Source organism: Anolis sagrei, chromosome 4 (assembly GCF_037176765.1).
Source record: "Anolis sagrei isolate rAnoSag1 chromosome 4, rAnoSag1.mat, whole genome shotgun sequence".
Classification (NCBI taxonomy): domain Eukaryota; kingdom Metazoa; phylum Chordata; class Lepidosauria; order Squamata; family Dactyloidae; genus Anolis; species Anolis sagrei.
The window spans coordinates 183539504-183557865 of NC_090024.1; the positions used below are offsets into that span (position 1 = coordinate 183539504).

Sequence of the window (18362 nt, forward strand, 5' to 3'; positions counted from 1 at the left end):
TTGATCCAACAAAACAACTTTTTTCTTACTCCATTTAAAGAAATCCAAGGAATTGTAGCAGCCCATCAGATGGGAATTGGCAATAGAGCTCATCTTCCAACTCAAAAACAAAAAGGGGAACGTGATTTCTTCTTGAGAAGGGAGGGAAAAGGCATTTGTTTACCTTCTTGAGAGTGCCATATCTGACACCTTTATCTGAATTTTCCAGAACTGGCACCATTTTGAAGAATGCTGCATATGTTCCTCCCAAATTTCTGCTGTGCAGCACTTGCTGTAAAATCCAAGATGTTGTAGATTTTAACTGATCATCTTCAGTGCATTTTTAATTATATTTTATTGAGTTTTCTTTATTGCCGATTCCTGATTTTCTCCTGATTTCTTTAATCATATGTTTTCCATGTGGGTGTGCATTGCAGCATGCATTAGGGGTGTGTTCTCTAACCACCCTCCCCTTTTATAATCCACAACATCCTGGATTTTACATCAAGTGCAGATGAGGCCGAAAGCAACTGTGGCTATCTCTACTGTGATGCTTTAGTTACTAAGATATAGCCAGTGTTTTGAAATAATGTGTGTCTTTTTTCCCTGTCTCTAAACTTTCCACAGGCCCTATTGCTGTGGCTTTTATATCATACAGTGGGCTGGGATCATTTCAAGCAGAAGGGATTTTCTTGCAAGATGACACTCTGTCAAACAATGAAGTGCTGGAAGACATTCATGTGAACTCCAGGGTAGTCAGCGTTTCCACCAGCAATACGATGAGGAATGTTTCCAGCCCTGTCAACCTCACTTTTCAGCATCTTGAGGTGTGTAAATTGAGACTGTAGAGGTGGTCTGGGAAATGTCAAATCAAGGAATTGTCAAACCTAGTGGAGAACCTGAATGACAACAATTTAGCTGTCCTCAGCAGAACTCCCTCTTATGATCCAAGAGGGAGTTCAGAGCCTCAACAGACACAGACTGGTTTTAAGTGTTATCAGACATACAGTTCTTTCATGAACCTTTCATTTGTCTCCTATTAATATTGATATTAATATTGATATTGATATTAATAAAGAAGGTCCTAATTGGAGCCGGTGTGTTGTAGTGATTTGAGTTGTGGACTATGACTCTGGAGAGGGTTGAAACTCTGCTTGGCCATGGAAATCCATTGAGTGACCTGGGCAAATCACACACTCTCAGCCTCATAGGTATGCAAAGGCAAAGTTCCTCTGCACAAAACTTGCCAAGGAAATTCCAAGATAGGGTTGCCTTTGAGCTTTCATCAGTTAGAACAGACATGGGCAATTTTTGGCTCTCCAGCTGTTAGGAATTGTGGAAGTTGACTTCCAAACACCTGGAAGACCGAAGTTTGTCCATTCTTGAGTTAGAAACAACCTGAGAGCACACAACAATAGTAAGACCCTAATCTGAAAATTGAGAGCCAGTGTGACATAGCGGTTTGAATATTAGATTATGACATTGGGAAGCCAAAAAATAAATTCATACTCAGCCCTGGGTGACCTTGGGCAAGGCATGCTCTCTCAGCCTCAGAGGAAGGCACGAGCAAACCCCTTTTGAACAGATACTGCCAAGATGAAACTAGGTTCACCTTAAGCATATCAGAAGATGGAATTATTTTGAAGGCACACAACATCAATGACAGTTTGGACATTTGTAGAAAGACTATGCACGTGGCCTTCCTACTTTTCTCCTTCAACAATTCTCTTCTCCTACAGGCTAATAAAGATCTACAGGAAAAAGTGATTTGTGTCCATTGGGATTCTGCAAGGAGCAGTGACACCTGGTCCTCTGCGGGCTGTCATTATCTATATTCTAATGCCACTCATACAAAGTGCAGCTGTCAGTACCTGTCCAATTTTGCTGTGTTGATGGCCACTACTCCTATCCAGGTATGTGAGATTTAAGTTAGAAAAGACTTTGGTCCTCCAGTTGTAGAAAACAAGGACTGTTCAAACTGTTGTTATCCATTTATTATTATCTTGCATATTATTTCATTCACTCCCCTCCTCCATTTTTGTATCACACCTTAGATCTACACTTCTGAAACATTGGTGTAAATTGAGTTCAAAGTGCAAAAGTAACTCAGTAGTGGGGAGAGGAGGGGACAGAATCGCCCCTTTTTAGTAGGCTCAGGTAAAAGCAAAGTGCTGCATGCCTCCTAGCTTGTGTACCTTTCCTCATTACAAAACATCTGACATCTTGACTACATTCTTACATTGCCCTATTAAACCTTGGAGGGTGTGAACCTTTTGATGTGGGATGTGGCTATTGGTGATGAAAAGTTTGATATAGTTCATATGGCTAAAAGTATGGGTGTGTCCAATGTGAAAAACATCACCCGGCTTACCTACAATAGCTTCTTTTAGTTTCCCTCAAAATTATTTGGATTTAGTTTTTCAAGTGTAATTCTTGCATTCACTTTGGATTTTGCTTGAAGGGAAATCCAAAGGTAATTGGGATCTCCAAAACCTGATTAAATATGTAAACACATTTTGCTTTCAGAAGACTGGAGGTATTCTGAAAATTTACATGTGATAACTCAGAATTTATTCCTGTCATTCATTTCATATTGCATATACTGTAAATATGAAAGCGCTTATGTATTTGTTGTGTTTCAATATGTAGCTGAGCACTTTATTTCCAACCATAGGATATCTGATGCCAATGGACTACAGCAGGCCTGCACAACTTGGCAGTAGTGAAGGGCCAAAATTAAAATAGTTTAAATCTCTTTGTGCCACAGATAGGTTTTTAACACTTCATTCAGTGTTTGTGAGAGGGTGCCTTTCCTTCAGAACAAGAAGCAAATTGAATTGTCCTCGATTTTCCCACTTCCCACCACACGTGGCAGGTTACAGTGCTTTTCTGAGGGAAAGAAAAAAATCCTTCAGTTCTTGCCTTCACAGTCCTTCCTTTCCCTTTGCCTCTGTGTTCCCTCTGTCATCTCTTCCTCCTGTCGTTTCCCTTGCTTGTGAGGGAGAAACGTGTATTCATCATGAAAATCCTGCAACAAGTTTTCCCCTCATAAACAAGGGAAATGAACAATACAGAGTTGGCATTTTTTGCCTCCGGAGGAGGAGAAGACAATAGAGGCAATCCAGAAGCAAACAAAAAGGAAACGAAGTACAGTCAAGTTATTTTGGTAACTTTGGTGGCAAGACAAAGGAAACGTGTAGAGGGAGGAATGGCAGGTTCTGACTGCTACTCTGCATTAGTGCTTTATGTGACCTGTCTCTTTAAGGTGTAGACTCAGAGCCTCTGTGGGCTGCACCAATTCCTTGTGAGGGCCGCATCCGGTTCCTGGGCTGCATGTTGTTCAGGCCTGGACTAGAGAGATTTAAAACAGTTAAGAATCTGTAACTTTAAATGTAGATCAAATCAAGTAGATTAGTGCTACTGATATCTGATAGGGGCACCAGCAGCTCACTCTCTCTCTCACACACACACACACACACACACACCAGTGTGCCACTGACTGGCATCATATGTACCCACTTTTCTTTCTTTTCTGGAATCTCTCTAAGGAGTTTTTTTCCCAAGTCAGGAGTGACTTGAGAAACTGCAAGTCACTTCTGGTGTAAGAGAATTAGCTGTCTGCAAGGACATTGCCCAGGGGACGCCCAGATGTTTGATGTTTTACCATCCTGTGGGAAGCTTCTCTCATATCCCTGCATGTGAAGCTAGAGCTGAGATGGGAGCTCACCCTGCTCCCCGGATTTGAACTGCCAACCTATTGGTCAGCAGCCCTGCTAGCATAAGGGTTTAACCCATTGTACCACTGAGGACTCTAAGGACTAACAATAGATGGATCATGGACAAGCACAAGGCTGCACACTCCTGCTTTGAGTAGCACTGAGCTAGATAAAGTGTAATTTTTTGTGTTCTAAAAAGACCTGTTCTATATTACAGGAAAGTCTAATACTCTACATTATTACCTACATCGGCTTGATCTCCTCAGTCATCTGCCTCTTCCTCTCTATTGTCACATTTCTCATTTGCCATTCCGTCCAGAACAACAACACATTTATTCACATACAGCTGTGCCTGTGTCTCTTCTTGGCCAACCTCCTCTACATATTTGGAATACAGAAAACAGATAACAAGGTATTTCAATGGTTGGTACTCTGTCCATCAGAGATTTCTCATGCTTCTAAGGTCCAATTATCATTACGCCCCCTGTTAGGCTTGGTTCTTATTAGTGATCCAAAAAACACAAATTTGGCTGCAAACTCTCTACCTGTGGGGTAACATCATTGAATTTTGTATGATTAATCCTGATGTATATGTGACAAAGGAGGGAACAGAGGTACTCCTGGTCAGTCGCAAGGCCGAACAGGGCATAGGGTTACAGCCTGTGTTGGAAGATGCAGGTTCGCAGCTTGGGTGTGATCTTGGACTCATCGCTGAGCCTGGAACCTCAGGTTTCAGCGGTGACCAGGGGAGCATTTGCACAGTTAAAACTTGTGCGCCAGCTGCGCCCGTACCTTGGGAAGTCTAACTTGGCCATGGTGGTCCACGCTCTGGTTACATCCCGCTTAGACTACTGCAACGCTTTCTACGTGGGGTTGCCTTTGAAGACTGCTCGGAAGCTTCAGCTAGTCCAACGCTCGGCAGCCATGATACTAACAGGAGCGGCACTCAGGGAGCACACAACTCCTCTATTGCGCCAGCTCCACTGGCTGCCAATTTGCTACCGGGCACAATTCAAAGTGCTGGCGTTGGCCTATAAAGCCTTAAACGGTTCTGGCCCAAGGTACCTATCCGAACACATCTCCGCCTATGAACCCACGAGGGCTTTAAGATCTTCTGGGGAGGCCCTGCTCTCGATCCCGCCTGCAACTCAGGCACGGTTGGCGGGGACGAGGGACAGGGCCTTCTCGGTGGTGGCCCCTCGGCTGTGGAACGCCCTACCCACAGACATCACATTAGCTCCCTCATTAATGGCATTTCGGAAGAAAGTAAAAACCTGGTTATTCGAACAGGCATTTGAATAGGCAGTGCAATGAATTACAATGAATTATAGGAAATCGGTACAACGGATGACGAGCTTGGATTATGATTTTAGTTATGAGACGCCAGTGAGTTGTTTATTGATGTTTACTGATGGTTATTGATGTTAATTGCTTATTGTATTATTGTGTTAATTGTCTTTTAAATGGCTGTACGTTGTTTGTATTGATTTTTTTGCCGCTACTTGTTGTTAACCGCTCTGAGTCGCCTAATTGGCTGAGAAGAGCGGTATACAAATAAAGTAAGTAAATAAATAAATAAACTCATTATCTATACTATGGGTATGAAGAATATTCATGAATTTCTTGTCTTTATTAAGAAAAGATATCCTGACACTTGTCAAAAAGTTAGAGTTTCCGTAATAAAATCTTTGGCACAGAAAAAATATATATTTCCCACAAAATAACTGAGTTTGCAAAACAATGTTGTACCAAAAAGCGAATTTTCATTTTTTAAAAAGTCCTGAAAGCCACCCTGAGCCCCCCTTCAGGAGTTGAGAAGGATGGGGTAGAAATGCTGGAAATAATAAAATAAATAAATAAATAAATAAATACAATCAAATCCCCATCAGAAATATTTATTTCTTTGTTTGTTTGTTTCGTACATTTCTATCCCACCCTTCTCCCCACAAGGGGGACTCAGATAAGCATTGGAAGATGCTAACCAATATATATGCCATAAAAATTATAATTAAAACAGTAGAATAATTTTAAAAACATTATACAAATCATCAGTAAATTCAATTAACAATAATTTAACATGCCAATAAAACCAAAAACCAAGCCGGGAAAATCTGTATTGCAAAAAATCTGTATTGCTGGCTTCTAGTCAAACGTCTGGCCTCAGAGCCAGGTCTTCAGTTGTCTTCTAAAGGAAAGGAGGGAGGTGACCAACCTGATGTCCTTAGGGAGAGAGTTCCACAGACGGGGGGCCACTGCCAAGAAGGCCTTGTCTCTCGTCCCCACCAATTACATTGAGTCTTCTATGTGCTGAGTACATACTCAGCACATAGAAGATGGCTTTGAAAGGCAGCAGATCACAGGAGCTGTCTTCATAGACCTGTCAGCAGCCTATGATACTGTGAACCACCGCCTCCTCCTGAGAAAAATGTATAATATCACAAAGGACTACCACCTCACCCGCCTCATAGGAAACCTGCTACAAAACAGGAGCTTTTTTGTTGAGTTCCAGGGCCAGAGAAGCAGATGGTGGAAAGAAGAACAGCCTGCCTCAGGAGAGCGTGCTTCCTCCATCCATGTTCAACATCTACACAAATGACCAGCCACTGCCAGAAGGAACAGAGAGTTTCATCTATGCTGATGATCATGCAATTACTGCTCAAGCAGGGAGCTTTGAGACGGTAGAACAGAAGCTTTCCGAAGCTCTAGGTGCTCTTACTGCCTATTACAGGGAAAACCAGCTGATCCCCAACCCATCCAAAACACAGACATGTGCCTTTCATCTCAAGAAGAGAAAAGCATCCCGAGCTTTGAAGATCACCTGGGAAGGAATCCCACTGGAGCATTGCAGCGCACCCAAATACCTGGGAGTCACTCTGGACCATGCTCTTACCTACAAAAAGCACTGCCTGAACATCAAGCAAAAAGTGGGTGCTTGGAACAATATCATATGAAAGCTGACTGGCACAACCTGGGGATCACAACCAGATACAGTGAAGACATCTGCCCTTGCGCTGTGCTACTCTGCTGCTGAGTATGCATGCCCAGTGTGGAACACATCTCACCACACTAAAACAGTGGATGTGGCTCTTAATGAGACATCAGCACAAACACAAAACAGTCTATGTATAATGTCAAAATATAATGTCAAAAGAGCATATAGTATGCTATTTAACAAAGTCCCGAGTATATAGCTCAATTCAGTGGCCCAAAACAAAATCAAAAGGAGCAACCGCTCTCAAATGTAACAGTTCCAGGTCTAAACAAGGGTACCACTGTATATAGGCTTCAGGGATACATACAATGAGATAAATCATACACAAAGTAAGCATAGAGTCATGAGGCTATATGTATACTAAAGTCAATAATGAAGATGGAGCACCACTCTCAAAAATCTTCATGGAATAAATCCAAATTAAGCCCAGTGAAAATGGAGCACTGCTTCTCAAAATAAATCTCTGTAGGAAAAGTCCGAATGGCATTCAACAGGGGTGCCCGGGTATTTTTGTACCCTGTTTCGGGGAAAGCAGTCCCCTTCCTCAGGAGTTGATAAATTCAGCAACTCTAGACTCTTATCTATAATAAAACATAACATCACATAGAGTAACAAGTATTTTCCAGCACAATTACAGTAGTAAAGATAATGGATACAACAAACATATAACATATACTCACATCATGCCAGGTAGCTAATACAAAAAGTGACTCTGCTAGAAGTAAATTCACACTGCGAGTAATTCTGAAGGGTCATCCACAGGTTTATAAAGAGTAGTTAGAAACTTAAAGGAAACAGCTAAAATTAAGTGACTCGTTAAGTCCTTGAGGGGAAAGGGTTTTCAACTTAAAGATCCAGAACATTTCCCTTTGGGATAGTAGTTCTTCCAAATCCATATGGGGTTTTGGTGTGATGCATTCCAGAGCACAAAATTTAAGGGAATTGGATGAATGTTTGTATTGTGTAAAGTGTGAATATAGAAGGGACTCCATAGATAAACATTTTATTCTAGATTTATGTTCAGAAATTCTAATTCTCAGAGGTCTGGTTGTTTTTCCAATATACCACAAACCACAGTCACATGTTAGAAGGTAGATAAGGTTACTGCTATTACAATTGGAAAAATGTTTGAGTGTGGTGCCCACTTTGTTCCTATAGTTGTGTACCTCCTTAGTTTTCCATGATTGCGGACAACATTTACAGCGTCCACAGGGGTAATGGCCTCTCAAAGTGCTTTTAGGTGTAGTAGTAGTAGTGGTTAAATCTGTATGAATTAACAAGTCTCTTATGTTTTTAGTACGCCTATTACCAAAAATGGGTGGTTTTTGGCAACCTGGAATATCTTGAAGAAGATGCCAGTGTTTTTTGATGATTCTGGTAATCTGTTTGGAATAGTGCGATAGTTCTTGTGTCCAAATAATTTGATTTTTTATGGGTTTGGGGCATTCTTTCAGTAAGGTAGTCCTATCTATTTTATCAGCTTTGGTTAATGCTTTCCTTCTTACATGTTTGGGGTAGCCTCTATTTCTGAACTCATGGCTTAAAGTGACACTTTCCTGAATAAACTGTTCCTTGGTGCTTGAGTTCCGTTTAAGTCTGAGGAGCTGTGAAAATGGAAGATTGGTTTTTAAACTAAAGTGGTGGAAGCTGTTGTAATGAAGATAAGAATTTTTATCTGTGGGTTTTCTAAAGTTCTTGACTAAAAGTTTATTGTGATCTTTATAGACTGTAACATCCAGAAAATTAATATGTGACAGGTTGAAATGGCTGGTGAACTTAATAGACGTATGTATGGTGTTGATCCAATTAGAGAAACCTACTGCGGCCTCGGTTGATTTAAATACCATGAATATGTCATCAATAAATCGTCCATAATATATAATATTGGTGTGATACATATTTAAAGATGGATTTAATAATACAGTGTTCTCTAAATTTGCCATAAATAAATTGGCAATTGAGGGGGCCAATGGACTGCCCATTGCCACACCAAAGACCTGAAAGTAAAATTGATTTTGAAAACGGAAATAATTTTTCTCTAAAACTATATCCAACAGGTCCATAAGGAAATGTGTGGGTGGATGTAACTTGGTTCTGTTATGGAGGACATTCTCTATGGTGGTACGGGCCTCATCTAATGGAATGTTGGTGTAAAGTGAGGTGACATCAATAGTTACTAAAACACTATCCTCCTCTACTTTGAGGTTTTCTATAACATTAATGAAGTGCTTAGTGTCTTTGATATAGGAATCACAGAGAGGGACAAAGGGTTGGCAGAAAGAGTCCAGATACTTAGCGACTGGTTCCAACACTGAAGAAGAACCTGAAATAATGGGTCGGCCTGGGGGGGGAATAACACCTTTATGAATCTTTGGTAAAGTATAAAAGATTGGTATTCTAGGGAATTCTTTCTGAAGATATTTAAATGTGGAAGAAGAGATAAATCCCAGGGATAATCCCTCTTGGCACACAACCCTAATAAGGGACTGTATGTGTTTAGTGGGGTCTGTAGCAACAGGTTTATAAAATTTACTATTAGATAACTGGCAGTTGATTTCCTTAATGTAATCTCTTTTGTTGAGTAGCACTATAGCTCCCCCTTTGTCTGACATTGAAAGAACCACTTTGAACAAACTGAGTAACCTTAAAGAGGTAGTCTGGAAACCAGCAGACACTGCTTAGCCGGTATTGCACCACCTGACATCCGCCGGGAAGTAGCAGCCAATAGTGAAAGGACCAAGGCAGAGACATCTCCAGCTCATCCCCTGTTTGGGTATCAGCCAGCACATCAACGACTTAAATCTAGAAATAGTTTTCTAAGATCTACAGAGACACTCGCTGGAACACCTCAGCAAGCGAGAGTCCAAAAGTGGCAGGCTCAAACCCAGAACCTCAACCAATGGCTGATACCAAATGAGAGACTCCCCCCTGGGCACACAGAGGACTGGGCGACTTGCAAAGCGCTGAACAGACTGCGCTCTGACACCACAAGATGTAGAGTCAACCTTCAGAAATGGGGCTACAAAGTGGAATCCTCGACATGCGAGTGTGGAGAGGAGCAAACCACTGACCACCTGCTGCAATGCAACCTGAGCCCTGCCACATGCACAACGGAGGACCTTCTTGAAGCAACACCAGAAGCACTCTAAGTGGCCAGATACTAGTCAAAGGACATTTAATCAACTACCAAACCCACAAATTTTGTATTTTGTCTGTTTGTTTGCTTTGTTCTGTTAGAAATGTAATATAATTTGACTGGTTGTCCTGACACGACCAAATAAAACCAATTACGTTTGTGAGAGTGGTGGGATCTAGAGCAGGGCCTCTCCTGACGATCTTAAGCTCCGTGATGGTTCATAGCAGGAGATATGTTCAAACAGGTAAACTGGGCCAGAACCATTCAGGACTTTAAAGGTTAAAACCAGCACTTTGAATTGTATACATTCATTTTTACATGGAAGAATGAAAGAAGCAAAACTATCAACCAGAATCCTGGTGAGTAGTTACAAATATGTAACCTAGAGTTATAAAATAGTTACTTTATTCTTATTCCTCTATGGAATTTATTTTTCTTGGTGGCTGAAGTTTGGAATCACTCCACCAGTGGTCTTTTGTGTAACTCCAGTAGCCATTCAAAACCAACTTTTGATTCTTCTGTTTCTGCTCCAGATCCTGTGCTCTGTCATAGCTGGAATCCTGCACTATCTTTTCCTGGCTTGTTTTGTGTGGATGTTCTTGGAAGGTGTGCATCTCTACCTCATTGTCAGGAATCTGAAAGTTGTCAATTACAAGGGTGCCAGAAAGCAAATGAAGATATCTATGTACTTTTGTGGCTATGGGCTTCCTGCCGTGATAGTTGCCATTTCTGCAGCAACTTTCCCTGGGGGCTATGGAACTCGTAAACTGTAAGTATGAAGCTTCTTACAGCCTCATTAGATGGGGGAAGAATTAGTGGCAAGCTCCACTTTGCTGCCCTTTAAACATGGAGGCCACCGGTTTCCATTACACGAAACACTGCTACTTCCAATGGGGCTCCGTGCTTAAAGGGATGTCGAAGTGGAGCATGCAACCAAGGTGGCAACATGGGAGACTTCCTGTGTTGCCTTGGACAAATGGGGGAAAGCTGAATGGTTGACGCTTCCCCCGTGGGATCGTCCTGCCAGTAAGCTGGGCGATGAGAGTTGTGGGGTGATGGGTTCCTCACACACGCTGACAGCAGTCGCCGGATTCACCGTGATGAGTGCCGATTCCAGTGGCTAGTGTGAAGAGGTTCTTAGTAAAAGACAGAAAATGTTATCACCAGTCCTGTAAATGTATTGGCTCAAAATGTATTGCTTGAAGCATCTGGGCTGTTTTGGACTAACAGCCACCAGAATCTCTGCATTTATCAAGCTAGATTTTTGTTCCAAATACAGAGTCTAGTCTAGTACATTATTGTGTTTTAACTTTTGTGTCAAGCATTTTAATATGTGCATGTTTTAATATATGCTTTTATGGTTGTGTTTTAATATGTTAATTTAGGGAGGTATTTAACTATGTTGTGCCCCACCTCAAGCTGAAAAGATAGGCAGGTAATAAATAAAAAAATGTTGTTTTTGTTGTTGTTGTTATTATTATTATTATTATTATTATTATTGGTTTAAAAAACTGTGTCCACATGCCTCAGTAGGTTAATATCATCTGCTTTCTACTTCTGTTAATTTTTAATAAAGGCAAGAAATGCAGTCAGCCGTCCACATTCACTGGATTTGGATGGATACAACTCCCATGAAAGTGGAAAACCATGAATAAAGTAATTATTATTTTTAACCTGGGAAAACACCTCTCTAGGAAATTTTAAATCTCCCAGCGGGATTCTATGGTCAACTTCTGCTGGAAGATGAACACAAAATTGTGTTGGAGAACATAAAGATTCTTACACAGATAGTTTTTTTAAAAAATCTCTAATTCCTCCAGAATGACTGGAGGAAATTGATCATAGAACCTTTTCTCTAGCGATTCCTAGAGAAAATGGTTTAAATCAAACATGTCAATCATCACATTTGCAAAAGTCAAAACCACAAATGAGGAGGGATGACTGTACCTAGAAATATTGCTCTGCTTCAAAACCTAGAATCTGCTGTTGTTATTTTTAAAACTTGATACCAAGTGTTCTTCCAATCTACATTCAGAACAATTCCTGTCCTGTATTTTCACTTGACTTACTCCATATGAAAATTAATATAAGCCTATGTCAATTTTCTTGAATGTGAATACTAGACATATACACGGAAAGGAGTTGTGGACTTTTTGTAGATTTACTGTTGAAGGTATTTCTTTCCTCTTAGTTGCTGGCTTACATTTGAAAAAGGTTTTGTCTGGAGCTTCACGGGACCTGTCTGTGCCATAATTGCCGTGAGTATGCATTGGCCCTCATTCTCAAACAGCAGCAAAAGGAAAGGACTTTAATAGCCTCTACTCTGAATTTAAAAAGAAACTATAAACCCCATAGAAATATTGCAGCATCAGATACATTACATTCCTTTTGTGCTTGTCATTTCTTCACACTTTTCAGATTGGAAAAGATTTTTGGAAGCAACAAGTTCTTAATAACACAAGTGCAATTCAGAAGTTCCATATTCTCCTAATCAGAGCTGCAAGTTTGCAGGGCAGGGAAGAAGAGCCCCTGCTAGGTGGCTAATCACCTGGCTGATTCCCTAATCACCTAGCCTTGCCGAACACCTTCCTGTTACATAACTGTCAAAGGGCCAAAGGGCTCTTTACAGCTTGAAAGCAGGATGGAAATCAGGTTCTCATTCACTGATCAATAAGATTCCCAAAAGTGTTGGATCTGAAATTTTGGTGGTAACAATCAGTTAATCTGATGTTTCTCTCAGGATGTCTTTGCTGCTAATTTTCAACATTGTACAAGATTTCCTTTTCTCTTTGCATAATAAAGAATTGCTTAGTTTACATTCAGATAAGAACTCTCCATATTCTGACTTCCCAAGTTTACTCTCAACATTTTGTAATTGTTGAAAAGTAAGCCTTAATGGGAAGGGGGAAAGTGAATTACCGTAATAGTGTATTATGCAAAAAATCAAATATGAAAAATACAATTATGAAGAGTTTTGTCTACCAGTGATTTCTTACTATCCATCATGGTATATCAATGGAATCCAAAAAAGCATGAAAGAAAACCCCTAAGTCTAATTGTTAGTCTCAAATAGAGTAGATCCATTATTTATTTATTTGTCGTGTCAGGGCAACCAGTCAATTCTATTACGTTTCTAACAGAACAAAGCAAACAAACAGTCAAAATACAAAATTTGTGAGTTTGGTAGTTGATTAAATGTCCTTTGACCAGTATCTGGCCACTTGGAGTGCTTCTGGTGTTGCTGCAAGAAGGTCCTCCATGGTGCATGTGGCAGGGCTCAGGTTGCATTGCAGCAGGTGGTCAGTGGTTTGCTCTTCTCCACACTCGCATGTCGAGGATTCCACTTTGTAGCCCCATTTCTGAAGGTTGACTCTGCATCTTGTGGTGCCAGAGCGCAGTCTGTTCAGCGCCTTCCAAGTTACCCAGTCCTCTGTGTGCCCAGGGGGGAGTCTCTCATTTGGTATCAGCCATTGGTTGAGGTTCTGGGTTTGAGCCTGCCACTTTTGGACTCTTGCTTGCTGAGGTGTTCCAGTGAGTGTCTCTGTAGATCTTAGAAAACTATTTTTAGATTTAAGTCATTGACGTGCTGGCTGATACCCAAACAGGGGATGAGCTGGAGATGTCTCTGCTTTGGTCCTTTCACTATTGGCTGCTACTTCCCGGCGGATGAGCAGATCCGTTGAGACAGGGAATTAACATATGTACTGAGTTATCAGTTTTCCGTTGGTTAATGGGGTCTACTCTGAATGCAATTTACGATTGGATTGATACCAAGGTCTCCTAATAACATTTGGTGTTCCCCAGTGGTTAACCATCTGGGGAAAAGTACCACCAAAAGCCATTCTAGATTCAAAGAAATGCACAGTATTATCATGGGTCTTGTACTTGCAAGTTCCAAGTAAAGTACATTAATTGAAAATTCCACCTCAATATTGACAATTACTTGATAAGTCAATGTTTGTAAATGCCATTGATTCAATGGATATCATTGATTATTAATGTTATTGAGTTAATGACCTATTCTCACAAATGTCTTCAGAATATTGGTGTTTTCTGATGATTTCATACTTATTTGCATATGAAACCATTAAGACTTACAAAGAAAAAAAGTCCAGTACCTACCTTAGTCTTATTATCAATATACAATCATGAAAATAAAGAAAATGAGGTGACATTATTATTGATGTTGTTATTTTGCTGAATTGAAGACTAGAACAAGGGGAAATAAGAGAAAAACAAATTGACATATATAGCATTCTACTTTTATACTGATATGAGTTAGGAGCTCCCAGTGGCACAGCAGGTTAAACTGCTGAGCTGCTGAACTTGCTGACCAGAAGGTCGGTGGTTTGAATCTGGGGAGCACCGCTTTGTCAGGAAGGTAATTGCACTTCATGTAGTCGTGCTGGCATCTATGGACAACCCTGGCTCTTTATCTTGACTATGAGTTAGGAACTATTATGTCAGTAACACTAGAAAATCTGTGAAGTTGGACCTTGCCTTTCTGAATGATGAAGAATCTGTCACCCCACAAAAGTTGGATCAGGTTGACAGTTTATTCCATAATTTCAACTGGAATATCTTTTATCATTTTTTAAATTGTCTTTTTTAATTCTTTAGATCAACTTGGTACTTCTCTGCCTGATTCTGACAAATTTGTATCAAAAATTTGCATCTCTCAATAAAGAAGTATCCACCTTCAGAAATACCAGGTAAGTTGAACTACAAAGCAAGATGTGCAAAAATCAAAGTGGCCAGTTGCTACTGTTTTTTTTTTTTTTTTTTTAAAGCTGAACGGCTGGCATCAAGGTGGTTGAAACTTTCAGTGTTGTTTCACTCCTACAGCTTAGCTCTAGAAAACATTGAATAATAGTTAGAAGATAAATCACAGAGTAATCTGAGGGCCCTTCTACACATGCTGTAAAACCCAGAAGTAACCAGGTTAAAAGGGCGGTCGAGGGGTAATGGGGTGGCTAAATGATGTTTGGCCAAAGTGCAGGAAGAATCGGGTTAAGAGCTAAAAGGCACATTTATTTATTATTTATTTATTACTGCGCTTGTATACCGCTGTTTCTCAGCCTAAATTGGCGACTCAACGCAATTTACAACACTACAACAATCAACAATATTCCGTTTAAAAAGCATAAAAACACATACACAATACACAATATTATTGGGCCACCAATAACAATCCAATGCATCTCTTAACTAGAATCGCAATCCAATTTCATCGTCTGTGATTACCAATCCTTGATCATCAATTTCATTGCACCGAATTAATCGAATGCTTGTTTGAACATCCATGTCTTCAATCTTTTTCGAAACACCATCAGCGAGGGGGCTGATCTTACCTCTATGGGGAGGGCATTCCAAAGCCGAGGGGCCACCACAGAAAAGGCCCTGTCTCTCGTCCCCGCCAGCCGCACCTGTGAAGCAGGCAGGATAGAGAGCAGAGCCTCCCCAGAAGACCTTAGGGTCCTGCTGGGCTAATAGGCCGAGATACATGTTAAAAAGGTGTGCTTAAAAACCCGATTCTGCCCGAAAAAGTGTACCTTTGCATGACTATCCCTGCAGTCATGCAAAACATGAACTTTCCTTCCCTCCCCGCCATGGTAGACTGCTCCAGCACACGTGCGATTTCTAAAAGCCCCTAACAGCTAATCATCTGATTGGTCTGTCAAACAGACACACGGGTTGTTTAAGGAAAGATATTTTTTTTAATTTCCTTCTGTTTTCCACTGGACCTCATAACTGCACATGCAAATCTCCTTATGTTTATATTAAGATATTCAAACGTGCGCTCATGAAGATCAATGCATAACAGAGTGATATATATATAGAGAGAGAGAGGGGGGGGGGGCTTCTGCTGGATGTCCTTCATCTGCCCTCCATCTTGACCTGGGGGACCATTTTCTAGGACTAACAGGTCTGTGTGTTGACCTGCTGTCAGGTCCCAGGATTTTTTGACTCAGTTCTAAAATGTGGATATTGGCATTGCCTGAGAATAATACATGAACACTATTTCCACAATGGAGAAAAACCTGGTCAAAGGCAACAACTTCTAGGTCACTTGTGTCAAATGCAAGGCCTGCAGGCTGAATCCAGTCCTCCATGTCATTTTATGTGGCCCTCTGGATATTGAACTACAGCTCCTGCATTCCTCATCATTAGACATCATGACTAGAGTTGATGGGAGTTGTGATACAGTAACATTTGGAAAGCAGCAGTTTGTTCTCTTTTATCAAGACAGTGTGGTTTGAATTTAGGTGCAAGTCTTGTGGAACTGATATCTGACTTTTAAATGTCCTTTAACCTTTCTTCAACCTCAGAGCCACAAATACTATTGGCGTGCAAATCCCATTATTCACAGTCTGCATGGCGGATAATAAAAAATGATGAGAGTTCAGTGACATCTGGGGACCCAAACTGGGTAAAAAAACAAAAGCACTGACTACAATGTTGGTTACATATATAGTTGGCCCTCTGTATCCACAGATTCCTCATCCATAGATTCAGTGGCCCATTGAAGGCAACCACAAAGCTGATGTGGCCCTCCATGAAAATGAGCTTGACACCCCTTCTCTGGGTATATTTGAGCATAGAATGCAATTCAAAGGAAGCAAGGAATAATTTTACTAGTTTTGTTCCCACTGTGAAAAAGTCTGAAGAATGTGCAGGTTTTGAAAACAATTTGTAGTGATTTGTGTACAAAACCATTCCCAAACTGTGGATGTATAATTAAAGAGATCATTATCGAATATGAAGTAGTCTTATATGGACTCAAACATAGATACTACTTTCCTGTAGTACTGATTGCCACCCCGTTGCTTTTCTTTGTTGTAGGGCACTGATACTTAAGGCTTTAGCCCATGTGTTCATCCTGGGTGTGTCGTGGTGCCTAGGTCTCTTCCTGTATGGTCCACTGGCTACCGTTATGGCTTACCTGTTCACAATCACCAATAGTGTTCAGGGGATCGTCATCTTTCTTGTTCACTGCTTGTTCAACAAAAAGGTGATGTATGAAACACAAGACAGGTGCATTTAAGCAGGAACATGCACTATAACAAGAGGTTTTAATTTACAACATAAGATGGAGAGAAGTTGCCAAGGTAGACTCCGTAGCTTTTGGTGTGCCCCTGATGAAAAGACAGCATTGTCCCATGAGGGAGACATGTTATGGATTAAATAATAAATCAATCTCTCAAGTCATTTACTCAAAAGAAACAGAGGGTGTATCAGATTGTAGAATCAATGCAGGTTTATACCACTTTAATTGGCATGGCCCAATGCTATCATGGAATCATGGAATTTGTAGTTTTGCAAGATCATTAGCCATTTCTATTGAAGGATGCTGGTACCTCACCAGACTATGGCTACCATGATTCCATAGGATTGAGCCATGACAGTTAAAGTGGTGTCAAACAGCATTAAGAGATGTGCTAAAGTGAGAAAACTGGCTTGTTTTGCCAATAGATAAGTGTCTTGTTTGGTAGCAGCACAGATCTCCATCACTCCATGTTGACTGGCTTTTAAGATGTTTTAAAAGGTCAAATGAGGAGTTAAAGCATAGTTACATCATTGCAGCTATGTGTGTGAAGTAGGATTGTGACCATAAGCAGTGGCAGAGCTGTTCAGCAGTGGAACTCTCTGCCCGGATTGTGGTGGAGGCTACTTTTTTGGAGGCTTTTAAGCAGAGGCTGGATGGCCATCTGTCAGGAGTGCTTTGAATGCGATTTTCCTGCTTCTTAGCTGGCCCACAAGGTCTCTTCTAACTCTATAATTATATGATTCAATACAGTGTGAACTAGAGAAAAGTTACACTAACATGTAGGTGAGAGAGGCATATATACAAGAAAGCAGGTTCAGTGGTAAAAGAGAGACAACTTTTATTAGTGATTTTGTATTTTGAATCTTCAGGTAAGAGAAACATACCTGCGCTGGATTTGCTGTGGCAAAAAAATCGAGCCTCCTGTTTCTGAAATGACTCTGTCTTCTGTTCCTGTTACCAATCCTATGGTAAGCCAGTTGCATGTTGCAATTTTTTAATCAAATTTCCAGTGTCAGTTCCTAATATTGAAGTTGTCCAGTATTTTTAAACATCTTTTCAAGGTAAGATTTACTTCATATTTGAGCAGCATAGCACAAATGCCATCTTTACACAGATTGCACAGAGGAGGAGACAGACTGGCACAGCCAGATGACCTTAGTGCACTGACTTGTACTTTTTTGTGTTTGGAGTTATCTTGTTTTATGTTGGAGTCATGTTGTTTTATGTTAGGTTTTCATGTTTTGTAAGACATTTAATTTTGTCATGAATATATTGAGTCCCTTCAGGGGTGAGAAAAGTGGTATATAAATGAGGAAAATAAATAAATAAATAAATAAATCTTCTCCTCTTTCCTATTCAGCAATTAAATAGACCAGAATAACCAAAATCTTCATCAACTACCTTGTGAACAACACAAACTTTCTAATATACCCATTTCCATGTTATTAGCAAACAAAAGGGCCAGCAGAATTGCGGCCAGCTATTTTTTTG

The 18362-nt window shown here is 40.5% G+C and overlaps 1 protein-coding gene across 1 annotated transcript in view; it reads left to right on the forward strand.

Moving 5' to 3' along the window:
- LOC132772675 (adhesion G protein-coupled receptor E3-like) overlaps positions 1-18362 on the forward strand; it is a 37028-nt gene that overhangs the window by 14487 nt on the left and 4179 nt on the right. Inside the window, exons 6-13 of the mRNA XM_067467946.1 lie at positions 607-806; positions 1719-1892; positions 3913-4107; positions 10357-10592; positions 12015-12081; positions 14444-14535; positions 16667-16835; positions 17741-17839. Coding sequence (XP_067324047.1) covers positions 607-806; positions 1719-1892; positions 3913-4107; positions 10357-10592; positions 12015-12081; positions 14444-14535; positions 16667-16835; positions 17741-17839 — 1232 coding nt within the window. The remainder of the gene's footprint in view (positions 1-606; positions 807-1718; positions 1893-3912; positions 4108-10356; positions 10593-12014; positions 12082-14443; positions 14536-16666; positions 16836-17740; positions 17840-18362) is intronic.